Source organism: Chelonia mydas, chromosome 3 (assembly GCF_015237465.2).
Source record: "Chelonia mydas isolate rCheMyd1 chromosome 3, rCheMyd1.pri.v2, whole genome shotgun sequence".
NCBI classification, from domain to species: domain Eukaryota; kingdom Metazoa; phylum Chordata; order Testudines; family Cheloniidae; genus Chelonia; species Chelonia mydas.
Window position 1 is genome coordinate 56,196,192 of NC_057851.1, and position 21,869 is coordinate 56,218,060.

At 42.3% G+C, this 21,869-nt stretch overlaps 1 protein-coding gene across 1 annotated transcript in view; it reads left to right on the forward strand.

Moving 5' to 3' along the window:
- The window catches only part of CD109 (CD109 molecule), a 124,413-nt gene that overhangs the window by 14,798 nt on the left and 87,746 nt on the right, over window positions 1–21,869 (forward strand). Inside the window, exon 3 of the mRNA XM_037894336.2 lies at window positions 19,132–19,160. Within this exon, the coding sequence (XP_037750264.1) occupies window positions 19,132–19,160 (29 nt within the window). The remainder of the gene's footprint in view (window positions 1–19,131; window positions 19,161–21,869) is intronic.

A 21,869-nucleotide genomic window follows, 5' to 3' on the forward strand; every position in this document is an offset into this window, starting at 1 on the left:
TCCCAGGGAGCTGAACCTCCCACAGTTCTCCCTGCAAGGAGGTACTAGTGTAGGTCTGTTCACTTCCACTGGCTGCCAGCAGCTGTATATTCTTAAGAAGGTGATGTTTGGGGCTTCAAGGGGAAGAGACCTGCATATGACTGAGAAATATCCAATCACACATGACTCTGTCCAGTCTGGCAACCTATCCTCACTCCCTGGCCTAACATACACCCTTGGTAACAGTTATATAGTCCTACAAGTGTTACTAGGATGTTGTCTCAGACTATGGGAAAGGGAACTGAATAGCTATAGAGCAGTGGTTCCCAAACTTGTTCCACCGCTTGTGCAGGGACAGCCAGTGGTGGGCCGGGCCGGTTTGTTTACCTGCTGCTTCCGCAGGTTCGGCCGATCGCGGCTCCCACTGGCCGCGGTTCGCCGCTCCAGGCCAATGGGGGCTGCGGGAAGCGGTGAGGGCCAAGGGACGTGCTGGCCGCCCTTCCTGCAGCCCCCATTGGCCTGGAGCAGTGAACCGTGGCCAGTGGGAGCTGCGATTGGCCGAACCTGCGGACGCGGCAGGTAAACAAACTGGTCCGGCCCACCAGGGGCTTTCCCTGAACAAGCGGTGGACCGGCTTTGAGAAGCACTGCTATAGAGGATGTCAGCTATGACAGAAGGTATGATGATGTGGCACAACCACTAGCATGGTAATGGGTGTTATGCAGCACTCATTTATAGGGCTTTCCAGTAGCTCTGTAACCAGCATCGCCACCTCCACACCCATCCTTGGCGAACACACAATACCCACTGGAATTACTACACTTCCCACACTGGGTTGACATCAGCCACGCTGTATATTTCAGGCCCAGCATATTCACAGACTTGGGCATTTTGACTGAGCGGCTGCAGTTGAGCTGTTTGATTCTAGTAAACGGGCCATTGGCCCGTGCAGATGAGGTGAGAATGGATCCCATCACTATCCTGTGTGATGTCCTTCATGGCTCTGTCGAATGAGAGAGAAAATAGCAGAATTCTGAAGTCAGCTTGTTTCTAACCTGTTGTTCACACTCTGAGACTGGAGTAGTTACTGCTAATCCCTGCTACTTCTGCTACACCCTCATTTGTTCTAGTCCTGAATGTGGAAATGCAACTTCTTTTCTGCCTAAACCTTCCCTTTTTATCTGACTCATGACGAGATCCCCTAGGCAGCACGTGCAGGCTGTGCAGCTGGTTCTGCAGCCATGTGCTGAATGTAGAATTGCTTTTACTGTCTATTGAGAAACACACTGCTTGGAAGCAGAGTGCATTTGCACTCCCTCAGGAGATGCAAAGGGATTTTGCCAGCACGTCTCAATATTGCAATGGAAAAATCTGTGGCTTCTTGAGATTAGTTGCACCGTATATTTCCCCTGGAGGTACAGGATTAGTGGTTGGGCAAAACAGGCAGGAGACAGATCTGTCCACTTACATCCTGAAGTGTTAGGTGCTATAGAAATACCCAGACAGCTAGCAAGTCATCAGAAAACCTAGGGAACTTCAAACATACATGGGTGTCCTTGATGCCTTTGTGAGACTCCTAGAACCACATCCAGCATTTGGCAGCATGGCTGACTTCCATGCCCTACTGCCATGGGCTCCTTACTTGTGGAGGCATCCATGTGACCTATTCAGGGAGGGTTAAAGGGTGCCTATCAGGAGACGGTAGTGATTCAGCCATGATGCATTCCAGTGTAGATTAAGCATTTGCATGGGGAAATGTGGTATATGATGGGTGATCCCTAACTGCTTCCCCCCATTTCCCATTTGGTACAGATATGCTGTGAATATTTCATGCTGTTGTGTGAGAGGTGCTTATTTCCTGTGGGCAGGAAATTGCTTAGTCTTTGTTGACCTGTGTAAGGGGTTCCCAGTATTTTTTTAAACCCATCTGTAGATTATTATATGGCATCACCTCTGTAGTGTCTGAGCGCCTTCCAAATAATTCAACAAGACCAATACAAAAAAAACCACTCGTCTCACCACCTTTAAGAGGAAACTTGAATAAATATTTGGATGCTTTGTGTTTTTAAGAAGTGAGTTTAAGGAGTGAGTTGACTTGTCTGGACTGGAAATGTACCCATCACAGCCATCGGTGCCAGCCACCTGTGTAGCTGCACCAGAGCAAATCATGAACAGGTTAAGCTGCATTTCGTACTCGTGCATTTTATTCCAGTTTCAAGCAGTGATAACTGCATCAGTACAAAGAACAGCAAATAGCATCTTTCCCTGTCTATGCTAGGGGTTCACACTAGTGTAGCTAAACTGATGGCTGGTCACCAGTGCCTGAAATCCTTGGAGATAAGGCCTGAGTTCAAGTTTGCACATGTTTGTCTAGTCATTGATGGAAAAGTGAGTCAAGGAAGTGAGTTTTGCACCCAGGTTTGAAAGCGATGAGAGCTGTGGTGATTCCTATCTCTTTCAGTCTACGTCCAAATGTCAAGAAACTACAGTTTCCGGTGCCAATAGGCCATCCTCTGTAAATTGACAGTTTCATTATTTCAGTGGGATGTGGATATGGAGGAAGGTAAAGCATAGGGAGGGCCAATCCTGCAGCAACCTGCATGAAACTTGGAGGGAGGAGCACAGGTGGTAGGAGGGAAGAGTTTGGAGGAAGAGGCACTAGGCAGCCAGGGAAAGAATTCTCTGTAGTAATTCAGCTCCCTCTCTGTCTAGTGCCCCATCCCTGGCCACTGAGGATGTTTGTTACTAGCAGTCACAGATTGGCCATATGCCATTGTAGGCATCTCATCATACCATCCCCTCCATGAACTTATCAAGCTCAGTCTTGAAGCCAGTTAGGTTTTTTGCCTGCACTGCTCCCCTTGGAAAGCTGTTCCAGAACTTCACTCCTCTGCTGGTCAGAAACCTTTGTCTAATTTCAAGCCTAAACTTGTTGATGGCTTTATATCCATTTGCTCTTGTGTTCACATTGGTGTTTAAATTAAATAACTGTTCTCCCTCCCTGGTATTTATCTGTCTGACGTATTTATAGAGAGCAATCATATCTCCCCTCAGCCTTCTTTTGGTTAGGCTAAACAAGCAAAGATCTTTGAGATGATCATATTCCATTTCTCTGATCATTCTTGTAGCCCTTCTCTCTACTTGTTCCAGTTTGAATTAATCTTTCTTAAACATGGGAGACCAGAATTGCACACAGTATTCCAGATGAGGTCTCACCAGTGCCTTGTATAAAGTTACTAACGCTTCACTGTTTCTACTAGAAATATTTCGCCTCATGCATCCTAGGACCCATTAGCCCTTTTTCACGGCTGTATCACATTAGCAGCTCACAGTCATTCTGTGATCAACCAATATATCCAGGTCTTTCTCCTCCTCTGTCATTTACAACTGATAAGTTCCCATTTTATAGCAAAAATTCTTCTTGTTAGTCCCTACGTGCATGACTTTGCACTTTGCACTATTAAATTTCATCTAATTTCTATTACTCCAGTTTTCAAGGTCATCCAGATCTTCTTGTATGATATTGGCAATACCTCCCAACTTTGTGTCATCCACAAATTTTATTAGCACACTCACACTTTTTGAGCCAAGGTCATGAATGAAAATGTTAAATAAGATTGGTCCGAAGACCAATCCCTGAGAAACTCCACTCGTAACCTCCCTCCAGCCTGATAGTTTACCTTTCAGTGTGACTCACTGTAGTCTCCTCCTTAACCAGTTCCTTATCCACCTTTCAAGTCTCAGATTATTCACCATCTTCTCCATTTTAACTAATAATTTCCCATATGGATCTGTATCGAGTGCCTTACTGAAATGCAGGTAGATTAGATCTACTGCATTTCCTTTGTCTAAAAAAAAAACAGTTATCTTCTCACAGAAAGAGATCAGGTTGGTCTGGCATGATCTAACTTTTGTAAAACCATGTCGTATTTTATCCCAGTTATTGTTTACTTCTAAATCCTTAACTATTTTCTCTTTCAAAATTTGTTCCAATACCTTGTATACAGTTGAGGTCAAACTAACAGGCCTGTACTTTCCCAGATCAGTTCTTTTCCCTTTCTTAAAAAATAGGTACTATATTAGCAATTCTCAAGTCATAGGGTACGACTCCCGAGTTTACGAATTCCTTAAAAATCCTTGGTACTGGGCTTGCAATTTCATGTGCCAGTTCCTTTAATATTCTTGGATTGAGATTATCTGCCCCTCCCTTCCCCCAGTTTTGTCCCATTAAGCTATTTGAGTTTGACTTCCACTTTGGATGTGGTAATTTCTACTTCGATATCCTCATTTCCATTAGCCACTCTGCCTGTACCTGCAAGCTCCTCATTATACTTATTAAAAATGGAGGCAAAGTATTCATGTAGGCGTTGGGCCATTCCTTGATGATCTTTAATCTCCACCCCATCCTCAGTGCTTAGTGGTCCCACTTCTTTCCGTGTTTTCTTTTTATTTATATGGCTATCAAACCTTTTACTGTTGGTTTTAATTTCCTTTGCAAGGTCCAACTTTGGCTGACTTTTGCAAATTCTTACCTTTTCCCTACACTTTCTGACTTCCAGGAGGTAGCTTTCCTTTGCTGATCCTTCCTATCTTCCATTTCTTGTAGGCTTTCTGCTTTCTCTTAATAACCTGTTGGAGAGGCTTGCTCATCCAGTTTGGTCTGCAACTCTTCCCTACATTTTTGCCCCTCTTGTTTGAGATGCAGGCTTCAGATAGCTTCTGCAACTTTGACTTAAAGTAGTTCCAAGCCTCCTTCACATTCAGATCCTTGAGTTCCTCAGTCCAGTCCACTTCCCTGACTAATCCCCTTAATTTTTTAAAGTTTGCTCTTTTGAAATCAAGGACCCTAACTGCAGACCTTTGTTTCTTTATCCTTCCATTTAGTTTAAATGAATTAGCTCATGATCACTCGAACCAAGGCTGTCCTCTACAACCAGTTCTTCTATGAGATCCTCGCTACTTAACAATACTAAATCTAAAATGGCATCACCTCTTGTTGGTTGGTGACTATTTGGTGAAGAAATCTGTCAAGTATCACATCCAGAAATATCTGGGCCTGCCATTATTAGTAGCACCAGTCCTCCAATCTATACCTGGGAAATTAAAGTCTCCCATAATCACACAATTCCTAATAGAATGTATTTAATCAAAAATATTAAAGATATGGTCTCCATATTAGAAGTCTCTATCCATATCCAAATCAGATCCTGGGGTCTGTAGTAGACCCCAAGCACTATCCTTGCGGAGCCTCTGGGGTTTGGGTCCAGTGTGTTAATTCTTCCATGACTTAAATCCAGTGGCAGAAAACACAATGCTATAGTTATGTTGTATAAGCCTGGTATGATTTCAGTTACTATATAGGATAAGAATTTTAACATACTTTAAATAAAACCACAAAATCAACATATAAAAATAATTTTCTAGGTTTTCTTTCACAACGGAAAATTAATTTCCTTTTTGTGAATATTTTAGCCCCTGCTCTTCATTTAGGCTATGGAATCTTTATAGGGGATTTGTTTATCTTTGTCATAGCAACTGATGAGGATTCTTTCTACACGGTAACAATAACAGTAATATAGGTTTTGTGGAAATACAAAAACCAGGAGAACTTTGCAGAACAAATTTTCCTGATTTCTGTGGTATTAAGCTTCTTTGAAACATGCTGTTCAGGAAAAAGGGTTTTCATCTATTACTTTGAAGAAAAAACCTGCAAATATGTTATGAACAAGCATATGTAAACACAGCTGCCAAAAGAAAGAAATGAAGTAATTTCAATCATTTCAACCTGCAGGCATCCTAAGATTTCCTTTCCCTAACAGGATAAAGAACAGATGAGGACAGCTAGTAGTGAAAGTTGAGGGGAGAGACTATTTTTAGCAACACCTTCCAAATTAACATGAATATAAGGCCAGCTCATTAGCTGGTATATAGGTTAGCTATTCACTTCAGCGGTGGTACACTGATTTATACTACCTGAAGTTCTGTTCCATTGGGCCAAATCATGAAGTCCTTAATGAGGGCGCCATGCCCCCTTTTAGGTGAGACAAAATAGTCTTCCTTCCGTGAAGCCTCTGTGTGACTGAGCTCAGCTAGCCTTGTTCCCTCCCACGAGTCCCTTCCTCTTGGCATTTCTTCTGCCTCTTTGTCAGTTTTGGGCTGATGGGCTAATTTGCTCTTTATCTTACCCAGCTCAGCAGCCTGATTATATAATTACTTTTATCATCTTTCTCTGGGGAACTAGTTGGCATCTGAGTAATCAGAGTGCAGAGCTCACCCGTTCATTCGCTGGATTTGTCACATACCAATAAAACTTGTTGAAGTGCACTAAAAATGACTTTACATCAGCTCTAACAGAAACCCCATGAAGTTCCTCCTAATTCTCCTCCTAAGAACAAGAAGGTTGCCCACCCCATTCTGTCCTACAGACATGGCAGGGTGTTAAAAGCTGCCAGCAGTAAGGGACAGCTGCATGTAGACCTTTCTGTTCCATATTGCCACCCCTCCACTTTGCCCCCGACCTCCCTGCCATCTTGTATCAGCTGGTGTGGGAACATGCTGCCAGGGGCTCTCCTGAATGCTGATGCCTCAGAACTCAGGGAAGAGGGATCTTGTACCGCTTACTAAAGACAATGGGCCTGATTTTTCACAGCCTCATTTGTACGTTGTGTACATCAGCATGGTAGCATTTTATATACCTCTTGTACAGGTGTAAGTGACTGCACAAGGTGCAAGGCACTGGAGAATCAGGCTCACGGCCTATGGTGATGTGCACTGTTTTGCCTTACAGGTTTGGGTGTCCGGGATTTTTGGCTCCACCTTGTTTACAACACGAGGTCCTCAGTTTTTAGTCATTATTACTTTTACAGAACTTTCCTTGGCTTCAATCTGAGGTTTGATTGAGTAAGAGATTTAAGATTTGGCCACGGAAAATGCTTTTGATATCTTTAGTCATGCTCCATAGTTGCAAAAAGGACCAGGTCTTCAACTGGCATAGCTCTATTAGAAATATGCTGATTTACACCTGATGAGAATCTGGCCCAAAATGTTCAAGCCCTTGGAGGAATCACACTAATCTTTTAAAGCCAGAAATAAAGCAATCTTATGTGTCTGCAGCAAAATTCTATTGCAGTTTCATACCAAAGCAGTGGCTGCGGGATTGGTGTTTACTCTGTCTGCAGAATTTTGTTAATTAATTAATTTTGTCACAAGCAAAGCTTTGAAAAAATGTGTGATACACGTTTTAGCAGCATACTAGCATACAGAAGAACTTTTGAATCATAATCTCAGTTGAGAAAGTCCTTAGCTCATTCAGGATGAAATTTGGCTGGAGTTTGAAGGGATTACTATTAGAGCAGTGAGAATGTGGGAAAACCTTCCTGGCAAGGCAGCTCACATTAACACTTAAAAGTAAAGTCTCAGACTTGGCTGTGTTAAGTTCCTAACAAGATCATTATGAAGTGATCAGAATCTAAATGTGACCTAATGATACAGATGGTTTATTTATGGTTTTGACTTGGAAAGATTTGAAGTTAACATTTTCAGTTTTATTCCTTATGGTAGGGGGGAACAATGGATAGTAGGGTAATGGTCCTGGTAGTAAGAACTCCTAAGCAATGGATACACTAGAGAACTTTTACAAAAATAACTCACACTGTTGCTAACGCCAGTTCAGTTGCACCATTGTTAACAATGCTTCTGATCATTGTGTGGATGGATTGCCAGGGTCAAGTCAGTTAAACCTGCTTAATGAGCCTGAGCCTAATCAACATAGTGCTGGAAATAGGTGCTGGACCCAGGGAGCCATCTTCAGTAGGGCTCTCAAAATGCCAACACCAGTGCAGATGAAATGGTGTTAGTAACAGTAAGGATTTATTCATTTAAATTCCTTAGTGTAGACAAGGCTCCACTGTAGTTTCTGCTCCTTGCTCTGACACTGACTTGATGTGACCCTCAGTGAATCAGTTACCACCTTGTATTCCAGGTAAAACATATGTAAAGTGGGTGTAATAATGAGGCTTAATTAATTAATGTTTATAAAGCCCTTTGAGATTCTTGTAAAAGGTGCTAAATACAAAGCAGTTATTATCATTAATGGATGTATTTGGGCATGTTACGGAGAAGCATTGTCCTTGCTGACTGCAGGCAATGCTATGCTACCTGTCAACTCACGAGTCACTCGCATACAGAGACAGGAATGAGTTGTAAGGACGGAGACAGAAGATACAGCTAGGCTACATTACAGCCGTTTACTTTATAAATTATTTCTTGTTGTTAGTTAAATACATATGTTAATCTAAAACCTGCCTCAGTCATCACTCAAATACCAGAGTTCCTTTTAAAAAACCCCTCTTGGTTTACTGATAAGTCTTTTCCTTATAAAGAAAAGGATTACTAGTGGCACCTTAGAGACTAAACAATTTATTTGAGCATAAGCTTTCGTGAGCTACAGCTCACTTCATCGGTTGCATTATGCTCAAATAAATTGGTTAGTCTCTAAGGTGCCACTAGTACTCCTTTTCTTTTTGCGAATACAGACTAACACAGCTGCTACTCTGAAATCTTTTCCTTATGCCACTCCGGGAGAACCAGGTTTCCTGTAGATAAGCTTATACTGCTCTTAATAGAGTTCCATGGCTAATGTCAGGAATAGATCAACAGAGAGGCAAGGAGGATGAGGTAATATCTTTTATTGGACCAATTCCTGTTGGTGAGAGAGAGAAGCTTTCAAGAGGAGTATATCATTGATCAGAAGAGAGGCTGCCCACTCACATGTCAAGTACTTTGAAGGACTCTCTGAAGTTCCTCCCATATATGGCAATCAAGGAGAATGGCAAGCTTCCAGCTGTGGTGAGGTGGGCCAGAATGCTAAAATGCTGTGCTTGTCAGTTGCCAAAGAGAAGAAAAATATTTATTTGCTTATTGCCTGGAACTCCTGAAGCCTCTGTGGCTGTGAAAACTAAGAGGCCTGGGGAGGGTCTGTGTGTCAGTGGCTGCATAAACTACTTTTCAGCTGATGAGAACTCCTAGAGACATTAAGAAAAAAAAGGTTGTCACTCTAAAGGTAGAACAAACACAACACTGAGAGAACTTCTAAGTTGCTTGAGGCCAAATTCTACCCACAGATGTATATAAGCAGTTGCCATTAAAACCTGGGTGCTTCTGAAGACTTGGCTTTTGGAATGTGTTTCTCTGCAAGAAGGCCTGGTGGTTATGAGTCATGTGGCTGAACCCATGTTTAAATTCTAATGGGTGGCATATACTAGGTAGGGTTTTTCCTTTGCCCATCCCAGATCAGCCGAGTTATTCTGGTTTTACCTCATTAAAAAAAAAAAAAGAATCAGGAGAATTAATGCTATATCTTTAAAAAAATATATATATATGTGTATATATATATATATATATATATATATATATAGGACCTGGGTGAACATTTGATTGTTTTTTTCATTTTGTCCAGGAGCTCAGTAAGGAGAAAACTTAATTTTTGAAATATAAGGAAGCACAATCCTTAAGTACTTACTTCTGGCAAAACTCCTATTGATATCAGAAGCAGATTTGCCTAAGTAAAGACTTCAGGACCTGAATTTATGTTTCAGGAGGGAGAAGAAACAAGTACAATTGAGAGTCAAATTACGTTTTTTTCCTTCTCGTGAATGATCACCATGGGTAATAAAGGTTCTTCAGGCCAAATTAAGCCATTAGCTATGTCAATGCAACAACACTGTTCTAAAATTATGCCTTTATGACACTGCTTCAAACCCACTGTCTTTAATAAGTTTACACAGGTATACCTGAATAGAATTTAGTGAACAATTCTGTTGATCATGTACACGAAAATGTTATCCATTTCTCCCTCTCTCTTTAAGTGATGTAACTTGTGCAGTGCTAATAGGAAAAAAGTACTAAAAACTTACTTTTGTCACTAAAATCAGCCCATATGACTCAATACACACAGGATGCACATGTTACGAAGGAAGTACCAGTTTTATGAAGCTGTGTTTTCAGTGTTCATAACAAAGAACAAGCAGATGCCCAATGAAATTGATATTCAACACATTTAAAACTGATAAAAGAAATAATATGGAACTCAATGCTACAATATATATTGAGCCCAAGAGCCGAGCAGGATTTGTAAAACGATTGAATGCTTATATGGATCACAAGAACATTCACAGTCACATTATATAGGAAAATGTTTTAAAAATAAATGGATATAAACCTCCTGCTTCAGAGCTCATGCCAACCACTAACTCACGGAGATTAGGAAGAAACTTTTGCCCTGGAGAGGTTATTCTATAGTTGTCCACTACAGGGTTTCTCACATCTTCCTTTGAAAGATCTGGTACTAGCTACTGTCAGATAGGATACTGGATTAGATGGATTTCTGGTCTGATCCAGTGTGGCAATTCCTGTGTTCCACTTTCTTTCTAAATGAAAAGAGTAAGAATATGTGAAATGTATTTTAATGGGATTATTCTGGCTATTTGATTTTTAACTGAAATCAATCAGAAATATATTATGTCTGATAGAACTAATTCTCCTGAGAAATAAATTGAGTAAAATTGTACAGTATTACAACTACTTTCTCTAATGAATGGAGCCTGTTTTAGTACCATATGTCTATGGATCACATCATTATCTTTATAACAATAGTAAGTATTGACATAGGTATGTAAACCATACTGTGCCTTGATTAGTTTTAGTTACATTAACTAACTTATGTTTAGTTACATCAACATCATTCTTTTGGCAGATTCATGGTCTGGTTTCCAAACAGTCCATCCAGATTATTAGGGTCCCTCAAACAAGGTCTTGACTTTAAATGTATATAAGTACTAAAATATTGCATGAGTTTATTTTCAAAGCTGGACTTCCATCTATTATATAAAGAGAATGCACAAGGCTTTTTGTAATGTAATGGGGGATGAGTTCAACCATGACCTTAGAAACTGGGCTTCCTAGATTGCTGGATAGCAGAGTTATGAAAATCATGTAATTGGTCTTTTGAAAGAAGGGAGGAGAGAATATATATTTAATATATATTTCATAATTTTGATAACAAAGGGGAGACAATCTTTAATCTATTAACTTCTTATGGCCCTTAATGGCAAATTTACTGTGTTTGTTGGATCAGGTTATAATAGGTCTATCAGTGCTTCTAAATGAATATGCCTATGTGACGGGGTGCCCTGTGTCGAACTAGGGTGTCCCCGTCAGCCCAGTGTGGGGTTGGTGCACCCCATCATCGGGGTCCCCACGTTAAGCGGGTGATTTCGGCCAAGTGGGTCCCGGCCCCTGACGGGGTCACTTAGACAAATAGCCTGTAGTCTCTGGGTGGGCAAAACAAACAGTCTGGAGCCGTGGAGCCTCTTGGCTGGGGCAAGACGAACAACCATTCTGGAGCCCTGCAGTCTCCTGGGTGGGGCAGGCAGCAACACTTGGGGAATTAGCCCCCTGGGAGGGGCAAAGCAGAAAGCAGATTGCAGTCCCAGGGCGGGGCAAAGCAAACAAAGTCTATGGCCTGCAACCTCCTGGCTGGGGCAGGCAGTTGCCCTGGGGGAATTAGCCCTCTGGGCAGGGCAAAATATCAATCATTCTATGGCCCCTGGGTGGGGCAAAACAAACAAACAGTCTATCTGCCTTACTACCCTCTGGGCTGGGACATAGACCAGGCAGCAGCTTCCTCAGCAGGCAGTGGCTTGGCTTCCCTGGCAGTATCTGCAGTCAGCGAGTCACCTGGAGTGTAGTCTGGGTCTTCAGGCTCTACTGCCAGGAGCGTTGCAGGAACCAGCATGGTACGTCCTTCCTCCTCCATTTCCACCCCAACTGAGCTGTGCAGCCTCCTTTTATCTGGCTTTTCCACCTGGAGCATGTGCAGCAGGGGAAAGGGGGCATGGCCACCTGGGCCCACAATGATTAGTCCGCCCCTGGAGGCCCCAGTACGGAGTTGGTACACTCCATCACAGCCTATCATATATAATCTCCCAACCATACTATAAAGTGGAATAGTCTTGCTTGCATACAGATTACTAAACTGTGTTATAACCATATTACTGCATTATGTTATAGACAACTATGTATCACAATTTAGTAACATGCTTTGGTCCCAATTACAAGGCAAGACTAGACCCTGTTATAACACAGATGGGGACTATCGTTTTATAACACAATCTGTGAACAACTTAGATTTGAATGTGTAGACAGGTCCATAAGGGCCTGATCCTGTTCCCATTGAAATCTGTGAGAGATTTGTCACTGACTTTATTTGAAGAAAAATCAGGAAGTAAGTAATGAAAGTGGATCAATACTAGCACCAATGTTCTTTGAATTCCCCACATGTTTCCATTGTTTTCGAACTGATTTACACTGGGAACTGGAAACGATCACTCTGGGGTCACATTGCGATTACCTGACCTTTTTCAATCAAATTAAGTAAAAGATTAAGTACTAAGCAGAATTTTGCACAGATTAGAATTTGGTTTTCAGTAGAAATTTCCTGTCAAGAGGGGAATATTCTATGGTTAAGATGATGGGCTAGGAACTCAGGAGGAGTTGGCTTCAATTCCTGGCTTTGCCACAGACTTTCTTTGTAGTCTTGGAAGAGTTACTCAGTTCCTCATCTGTAAAAATTCAGACAATACTTTCATACTTCACTGGGTGTTGTGAGGACAATGTCACTATTATTTGCGAGGCCCTCGACAGGGCCCATATGGCAGATGGGTGCATAACAAAAAAGTAGAGAATATTTTTGATTGTGGATTTTTTTTCCTTACTGTATAGATCTTCATTTCTAATATGATTTTATTCCTTTCTTAAGCAGTGTTGATATGAGAATAGGATGATATCTCAATTTATTGCAGTAAGGTCAATGTCTTGATAAGGTAAATATTTACTTTTTTAGACTAACCACTGCAACCTTGGATGAGATGAGGAAGGGCCTTACATTTGAAAACATACAGAAATGAAAAAAGTAGAAATCTAGAAAATGTAAAGACATCATTTCCAGGGATAATTAGATTTTTTTCTTAATAGAGGTTTAGCCTACTCTGATGTCTGAATAACAGGCATTGCTCCTGCTAAGAACAGTGTAGGCAGATGTAAGACTTTGGGCATGCCCATGCATGTGTATGGGCAAATTGTGAGTGAGAGAGAGCACACTTATTTTGGGAGGAACTTTTGGTTGGGATTTTCAAAGTAGTGCAGGATATTTAGTCCCACATCTTCCATTAATTTGAACGGATTAAATCTATTGCACTGCTTGGAAAATTTAAAACTTTGTCTGAGTTACAAATTCAATTGAAAATTCAGAGTCAGACCAGATATGGACTTGGACGGGCTGTGAAAATATTTCAGTATATTTGTACACATTATAAAATGCTAACTTATAAAGGAAAAATTACCACTGAAGAAACAACAATTAGGATGGTTCATATGATGCAGTTAAATTTATTGTTATGGAGGGAGTCACTAGAAGGTGCTGTCACACATAAGGGATTTTCAGTTTTTGAAGAAATACGGTATTGGTGTTAATATTGTGTTGTAGAGTCTTTTGATCTCAGCAAGATAGTTTGATCTCAGCCTTGATCTCTCCAAGTTGGTGCAGAGTTACTTCTTGGTAAGTGGGCATTAGTGTTTGGTTTGAGAATTCTGTAAGAGGAGATTGCCTGTATGCTGTTAGTGACCATCTCAGTTCAAGGACTGGTGTGAATCATAGGACTGGAAGGGACCTCGAGAGGTCATCCCCTGCACTCATGGCAGGACTAAGTATTATCTAGACCATCCCTGACAGGTGGATGCTCTTAACATGCTCTTAAAAATCTCCAAGGATGGAGATTCCACAACCTCCCTAGGCAATTTATTCCAGTGCTTAACCACCCTGACAGTTAGGAATTTTTTCCTAATGTCCAACCTAAACCTCCCTTGCTGCAATTTAAGCCCATTGTTTCTTGTCCTATCCTCAGAGGACAATTTTTCTCCCTCCTCCTTGTAATAACCTTTTATGTACTTGAAAAATGTTATCCTGTCCCCTCTCAAGTCTTCTCTTTTCCTGACTAAACAAGCCCAATTTTTTCAATTTTCCCTAATAGGTCATGTTTTCTAGACCTGTAATAATTTTTATTGCTCTCCTCTGGACTTTCTCCAATTTGTCCACATCTTTCCTGAAATGTGGTGCCCAGAATTGGACACAATATTCCAGTTGATGCCTAATCAGCGTGGAGTAGAGTGGAAGAATTAATTCTTGTGTCTTGCTTAGAACACTTCTGCTAATATATCCCAGAATGATGTTCGCTTTTTTTGCAATAGTGTTACACTCTTGACTCATATTTAGCTTGTGGACCACTATGACCCCCAGATCCCTTTCTATAGTACTTCTTCCTAGGCAGTCATTTTCCATTCTGTATATAAGCAACTGATTGTTCCTTCCTAAGTGGAGTACTTTGCATTTGTTCTTATTAAATTTCCTCCTATTTACTTTAGACCATTTCTCCAATTTGTCCAGATCATTTTGAATTATAATCCTATCCTCCAAAGCGCTTGCAACCCCTCCCAGCTTGGTATCATCCTCAAATTTTATAAGTGTACTCTCTATGCCATTATCTAAATCATTGATGAAGATATTGAACAGAAACGGACCAAGAACTGATCCCTGCAGGGCCCCACTCGTTATGCCCTTCCAGCATGTCTGTGAACCACTGATAACTACTCTCTGGGAACTGTTTTCCAACCAGTTATGCACCCACCTTATAGTAGCTCCGTCTAGGTTGCATTTCCCTAGTTTGTTTATGAGAAAGTCATGCGAGACAGTATCAAAAGCTTTACTAAAATCAAAATATACCACGTTTACCATTTCCCCCCTATCTGCAAAGCTTGTTACCCTGTCAAAGAAAGCTATCAGGTTGGTTTGAGATGATTTGTTCTTGACAAATCCATGCTGACTGTTACTTATCACCTTATTTGCTCCATTACCTTTCCGGATACAGAAGTTAAGATGACGGGTTTGTAATTCCCGGGTTGTCCTTATTTCCCTTTTTATAGATTGGCACGATATTTTCCCTTTTCCTGTCTTCCATGACTTTTCAAAGATAATCACTAATGGCTCAGATATCGCCTCAGTCAGCTTCTTGAGTATTCTAGGATGCATTTTATCAGGCCCTGATGACTTGAAGACATCTAATATGTCCAAGTAATTTTTAACTTGTTCTTTCCCTATTTTAACCTCTGATCCTACCTCATTTTCACCGGCATTCACTATGTTAGATGTCCAATCACCACCAACCTTCTTGGTGAAAACTGAAACAAAGAAGTCATTTAGCACTTCTGCCATTTCCATATTTTCTGTTTTTGTTTCCCCCCCTCATTGAGTAATGGGCCTACCTTGTCCTCTTGCTTCTAATGTATTTGTAGAATGTTTTCAAGTTACCCTTTATGTCTCTAGCTAGTGTGATCTTGTTTTGTGCCTTGGCCTTTCTAATACTTGTATTATTTGTTTATATTAATCCTTTGTAATTTGACCTAGTTTCCACTTTTTGTAGGACTCTTCTTTTATTTTTAGATCATTGAAGATCTTCCGGTTAAGCCAGGGTGGTCTCTTTCCATCTTCCTATCTTTCCTATGCAGTGGGATAGTCTGATCTTGTGCTCTTAATAATGTCTCTTTGAAAAACTGCCAACTGTCTTCAAATGTTTTTCTACTTAGACTTGCTTCCCATGGGATCTTACCTACTTAATGCCATGAGTTTGCTAAAATCTGGCTTCTTGAAATTCATTATCTTTATTCTGCTGTTCTCCCTCCTACCATTCCTTAGAATGTGCAAATAAAACTAATTACACTAAGAAAATGCCCAGACTCCACAGCAGTGATTTCTCCTCCTGTTCGAAAATGACCTGCAGACTCAACTTCTTCTCCCACTCAGCAAAGGGGTGACATTACTTTAGCACTGCATAAGAGTAAAGGAAACAGTCGATTAATATTCCATAGTTTGTGTGGCCCTGCAAACAGCCTCATGCAGGCTTCCTCAACCATACATCAAAAACAAAGAGCACTGCGGGGCAGGTCTGTGTGGCTAGCACCTGGCTCAGAGTAGAAGCCTTGAGGACACTAGGTTTTAGAATGCTACAATGTTAATGTTACAACTTAGGATATGTCTACATTGAAAACACTGCAGTGTGTGGGGAGGTGAAAGCTCTACATTGAAAACACTGCAGTGTGTGGGGAGGTGAAAGCTCCAGCTGGGGGTGGGGCCAGGGATAAGGGATTTGGGGTGCAGAAGGTGGCTCCAGGCTGGGCCAGGGATGAGGGGTTTGGGGTGCAGAAGGTGGGTCCGGGCTAGGCCAGGGTGTTGGGGTGTGTAGGGAGTTGAAAGCTCTAGCTGGGGGTGGGGCCGGGGATGAGGGGTTTGGAGTGTGGGAGGGGACTCCGGGCTAGGCCAGGGGGGTTGGGGTGTGGGGTATGTGTGAGGGGGCGGTACTTAGTACGGGGAGCAGTGTGTGGAGCCTCCCAGCCCCTAGCTGCCCCTGCCTAGTGGCTGCAGGGACCTGTGGCTGCTTCTGGGAGCAGTGAGGGGCCAGGGCAGGTAGGGAGCCTGCCCTAGCCCCGGGCCCCTGCTGCGCCGCCGACTGGACTTTTAATGGCCTGGTCGGCAGTGCCGACCGGAGCCACCAGGGTACCTTTTTGACTGGGCATTCCTTCCTTTCCTGGACTAGATGACCTCTCGAGGTTCCTTCTAGTTCTACACTTCTATGATTCTAATGCCAAAGCTGACTTCAGCTTTGCAAAGTGTGGTGGGATATGGTGAATGGAACTGTGGGAAGAGCATAATACATTAATTTAGTATAACTTCCCAACACTTTAGGTATGTAATGTATATTATATTAATACCATGCATGTAATACCTATTAATGTGGTGTTTAATATGCCTTACACATGGTAGGAATGTAGGCTGACTAAATTAAACATGGGGGAGGCCTTATTTCTTGGAAGACAGGAGTAAGGGGATAAATTAATTAGCAGGCTGAAAACAGAATATTTGTGCTAAGATAAGTAAATGGATTAGTAAGCTAAGAGGCAGAACTGTACAGAGCATGCTGTACAGGGATTGGTTCCTACAAAGTAACCAAGCCAATCACAAAATGTGTTATGCAGTATATAGTTAATGCAATGAGATGTGTAAATGTATATGGAAGGGAGAGGTTTGCTGTGTAACTTTGGATGTGTGGTGTGCCCTACCCCCTGACCCCCCATGCTTTAGTCTCATCAGCTCAGAGTAGCTCTGCTGTACGCCAAATAAAGGAAACTGAGTGATGAGACTAAAGTCAAACTGCATTCTTGGGGAACTGAGTGGAAGAGGTGGGAAGTGCTAACGAGTGATTTTTCCTTTCTTGGTATTCTACTGTTGAGAATAGCCCACTTCCACTTTAATTGAATTGTCTTGTTAGCACTGACCCCCCACGTGGTAAGGCAACTCCCATCTTTTCATGTACTGTGTATATATATCTGCCTTCTGTTTTTTTCCACTCCATGCATCTGATGAAGTGGGTTTTAGCCCACGAAAGCTTATGCCCAAATAAATTTGTTAGTCTCTAAGGTGCCACAAGGACTCCTCAGAGAATTTTGTGCGGGTAGCCCCAGTTCTATTCACATTACGTAAAGCAAAACTGTACTCATTTTCCTCAGACTTGCCTGCACCATATAATTAAGTTACAGGGAGTGCCACTGATGGACCACTTTCCATGGACCTCTTTCTCCTGTATTTCCATGCAGTAATCAGACTACAAAATGATGATGATAATAATGTGGGAGAGAATAGCGAGCTCTGTTGTCATCAGATGAATTCAATAAGCTCTGTGACTGCTTTAGGTCCAAACCAATGGCTGAATTTAAGAGGGAGCAGAGAGGTATTCCTGCTGCACCCTCTTCCACAGGAATCCTGCTACTGCAAGACAGAGCAGGATTCCTTGGGACCCAGGCCAAGGTGATGCTCTGTAAGGGTCACTTTGCTGCTCCACTGAGCAGGATCATGGTGCATGCTCATTAGATGGTGATGATGCTCTCTGATCTGCAGGCCATGCCCCCTTAGGTTGGTGTACCACTGAGTGCATTCCTGGATGCTAGAGGGGGATGCTACCTAACAGTTTGTGTGGGTGGGAATCTCGTCCTGCCTTCCCCTCCCTTTGTGTATTAGCACTTAACTGGCATGCTTCTTTGCTTACTTTTTAGCAGACAAGATGTGCTAACTCTTCAGTTTGGGCAGTTTGTTTTTTATTTGTTGGTTTCTCTGATTTGCTTTTTGTTAGAGAGACAAGGTGGGTGATGTAATATCTTTTATTGAACCAACTTCTGTTGGTGGGAGAGACAAGCTTTCGAGCTTACAGGGAGCTCACTGTCTTATTAGTTTAGATGATCTAAGGCCGTTATTAGGACAGAGCTCGTTAGCTTTGCAAAAGGTGAGTAGTGAGTTAGTTTCACTATGGGTTCAGTTCAATGAAATGCTTGGAGGTGATTTTTCTATCCAAAAGAGAGCTCACCAGTATAGAAAGCATTTAAAACACTTTTATAATGGAACTAATGAAGTGCACTAAACATTTGGCACAACACCAAGGGTGAGATTTTGTGCTGTGTCTCTTAGACCACCCTATACCTGTCCCTACTAATAGCTGTTCAATTTTTCAAATTTTCCAAAATGGTACACAAGAACTAAATAAAGGAGTGAAGCATTTGGAAGAAAGAATATTAGTCCATAGCTGTTGGTGTGCTAGAGCAGTGGTCAGGACATCTGGAGAGAAGAGATGGGATTACATGCCACCTTTCTGCTCTCTTGGTCCTGGGACCTATCAGGGCCTGAACTTGCCTTGGCACAAAGCTGTTCTAACTTGCAATAGTTGATATAGGCCCCCAAGGAGCTGCTTTACTGGCCAGTGCATGGTTTTGTTGTTCTGCCCCTTCAAGCTCTGACACATCTTCTCCCCAGCCTGGAATGCCACCTATTCCGGGTCAGAACTGCAGGAATGTGAATGCTCTGTGAGGATTGTTAGTTAATTGTTGCTGAGGATGCAAGTCACTAAGAGCTACAATCTTTTTAATGTTGATGTTTTTGATAAAATGAGGCTTGCTGGCAGAACTTTATTTTATTTTTCTCTTCCCTTCTTAATTTAGGTTCCTTTGGAACTCTTGTTCTTCCAGCAGTAAGTATTCTTTTCTGGTACTACCTGACTTTCATAGCAAATGTTTGTGTTGGATAACTGCAGTCTCTCAATGCTTCTTTTATTGACTTAGGTTGATGACATGATATATAGTAGTGTGTTTAAGGTGCAAATTATTTTGATACTCATGGAGTGCATCCCCTAGCTGACCAGTGAGCCAGGGAGATCCCATTCCAAATGTTTTTGTAGCTTGTTATAGAATAATTGAAGGGTTTAGAAGGCAAGTCCCAGCATCAGCTGGCATAGGACTCTAATATCTGAACAGCATTTACACTGATTGGTAGACATCATTCTTCCCAACACACTGTGAATGCTAGATAAATAGTGCCAAAACCCCCACCCACAAATATTAGATCAAAATTTTAAACAATTTCACATTGTGTTCATACACAATACTCTGTTGGAATTACATTCTCTAGCAAACAAATTTTCCAACTTCAAACAATATGTTAATCGGATATTGCAGAATGTGTGAGAGGTGGAAAGTGCATTCTGAATTTGTAATCATAAGTATTCACATTGAAAATCTGATTTTAAGAGCTATGTTATCCTATCAAGGAACACATTTTACCAAGGGCTAGTTTTCAAAGGTTCTGAGCATCAGCAACTCCAAATGAAGTCAATGGGAGATGCAGATGCTAAGCATCTTTGATATTCAGACCCCAAATAACATGAATACTCAATCAAAACAACTGAATGTGACTGGCAAATATCAAATATTTGAAGCAACACTCACAGTGAACAGTTTGTGAATTGTGAGAAATCCATAGGTTGCAATATATTTGCACAAAACATTCATTCAGCAAACAGACTAAGAATTGAAGCCCATTCATGGATATTTCATGAACAGAAAAGAGTTTAATTCACTGGCTATGTTAATTGTTATGAATTATTGGCTCACTTCTTAAAGAGCCATTACATCTCCTCAAACCACTCCCGTATTAAATCCCATTATTTCCCACAAGCTTTGAAAGGAGGTAGTTGCTGTGATTACTAACGTATTTTAATACATAGTGAATAACCACATAAAAAGAGAGGAAAACTGATTATGAGCCAGATTCTAGCCTATGAAAAGGTGGATCTGTGATGCTCCAGTGCTACAAAGCAGCCTTAAAGCTGTCCTAACAGGCCAGTGGGAGTCTTTCCTGGTGGGGAAATCCCTACAGCAACTCTAGGGCACCCTTCCAAGCTCTATTGCTGAAGCCTGGGCTTTGTTGGGGGAGATATGAGTGTGACCAGTGCATTCTTCAGTTCCTGGTGATCCCCACCCACCGTAGTGGCCTCTAGGGGACTAGTACAAGCTTGCACAATTTAGAGCAGCCCTGAGGCTGTGCTAATTTGTGATGAAGACTGAAATTGTGTACTGGCCAGTTCCAGGAAGTGTTAGATCTAAAGGTGGCTCTGATACACCCAAGGAGTCTGTAGAGTTCAGCTTCTAGTGTCTTTAATTACTATCTGAAGCTATGATAACTAAGGCTAAGATTTTGTCTTGGTTATTTTTAGTAAAAGTCACGGACAGATCATGGGCAATAAACAAAAATTCATGGAGCCTGTGACCTGTTCATGACTTTACTAAAAATAACCAGGGGGCAGGGCTAGATAGGGGGAGGACTGGAGTCCCATGGGGGGATTGACAGGCTGAGCTCGGCTCCAGTGGCCGCAGCGGGGGACACAGCCACGCGGGGCACACAGCCCACGCTCCAGAGCTGGCCGCAGCTGTGGGACAGGTGTGCAGACCTGACTGAAGCTCCCGCCAAGCCCTGGCCACAGCCGGAGAGGGATGCACAGCCCTGGGAAGCCACAAGAGGGCTGTGTGGCCCTGGCTGCAGCCCCACCAAGCCCGGGACGCTGTGGGGCTAGGGCACACGGCCCCAGCTGCAGCCCCTGGTGGAAGTGCGGGGCTGAGGCACACGGCCGTGTCTGCAGACCCCGCCAAGCCCGGGACGCTACGGGGCTAGGGCTCACGGCCTTGGCAGAAGCCGCCGGGCAGGGGCACATAGCTCTGGCTGCAGCCCTTGGTGGAAGCCGCAGGGCTAGGGCGCATGGCCTCGGCTGTGGCACGTGGCCCTGACTGCAGCCACCGGTAGAAGCCACAAGGCTGGGGCTGCAGGGTCCTGGTTCCAGCTAGCCTCAGTTGCAGGGCAGGGGCGCACAGCCTCCTGAAGTGTAGAAGTCACAGAGGTCTGGTAAAGTCACAGAATCCGTGACTGCCGTGACCTCTGTGACTAAGTTGTAGCATTAATGATAACTAATTCATTCTTTCGAGGGGAGAATGTTCTTTTTCATTAGCATGGCTACAGTAGTCAACCATATTACCTACAGGGTAATTGTCTGGTAATACAATCTACATAATGTGTTACTGTGAGTTACTATTTTTGATTGTCATATTTTCCGAAAGAAACAGTAACTTCATGGGCTGAGGTGAGAGCTCATGACAGTAACTGATGTGATTTACAGCTGTACTTCTTTTATTCATAGCTCAGCTATTATTATTACTGTTATTGTTAAGAAAAAGAAATTGAGGACAAGAATACCATTTGTGAGCGAGAATGATTTTTGTCATGGCTGAGGGAGGAGAGAATCATGAAAAAAAGATGGAGAGGGTAAATGGGAAAGCACATAACAAGCTCCTACTGGACAGCACCCAAGAGTTGAGTAACTCCCATTTGGTCAGGAAATGCCCTTTTTAGA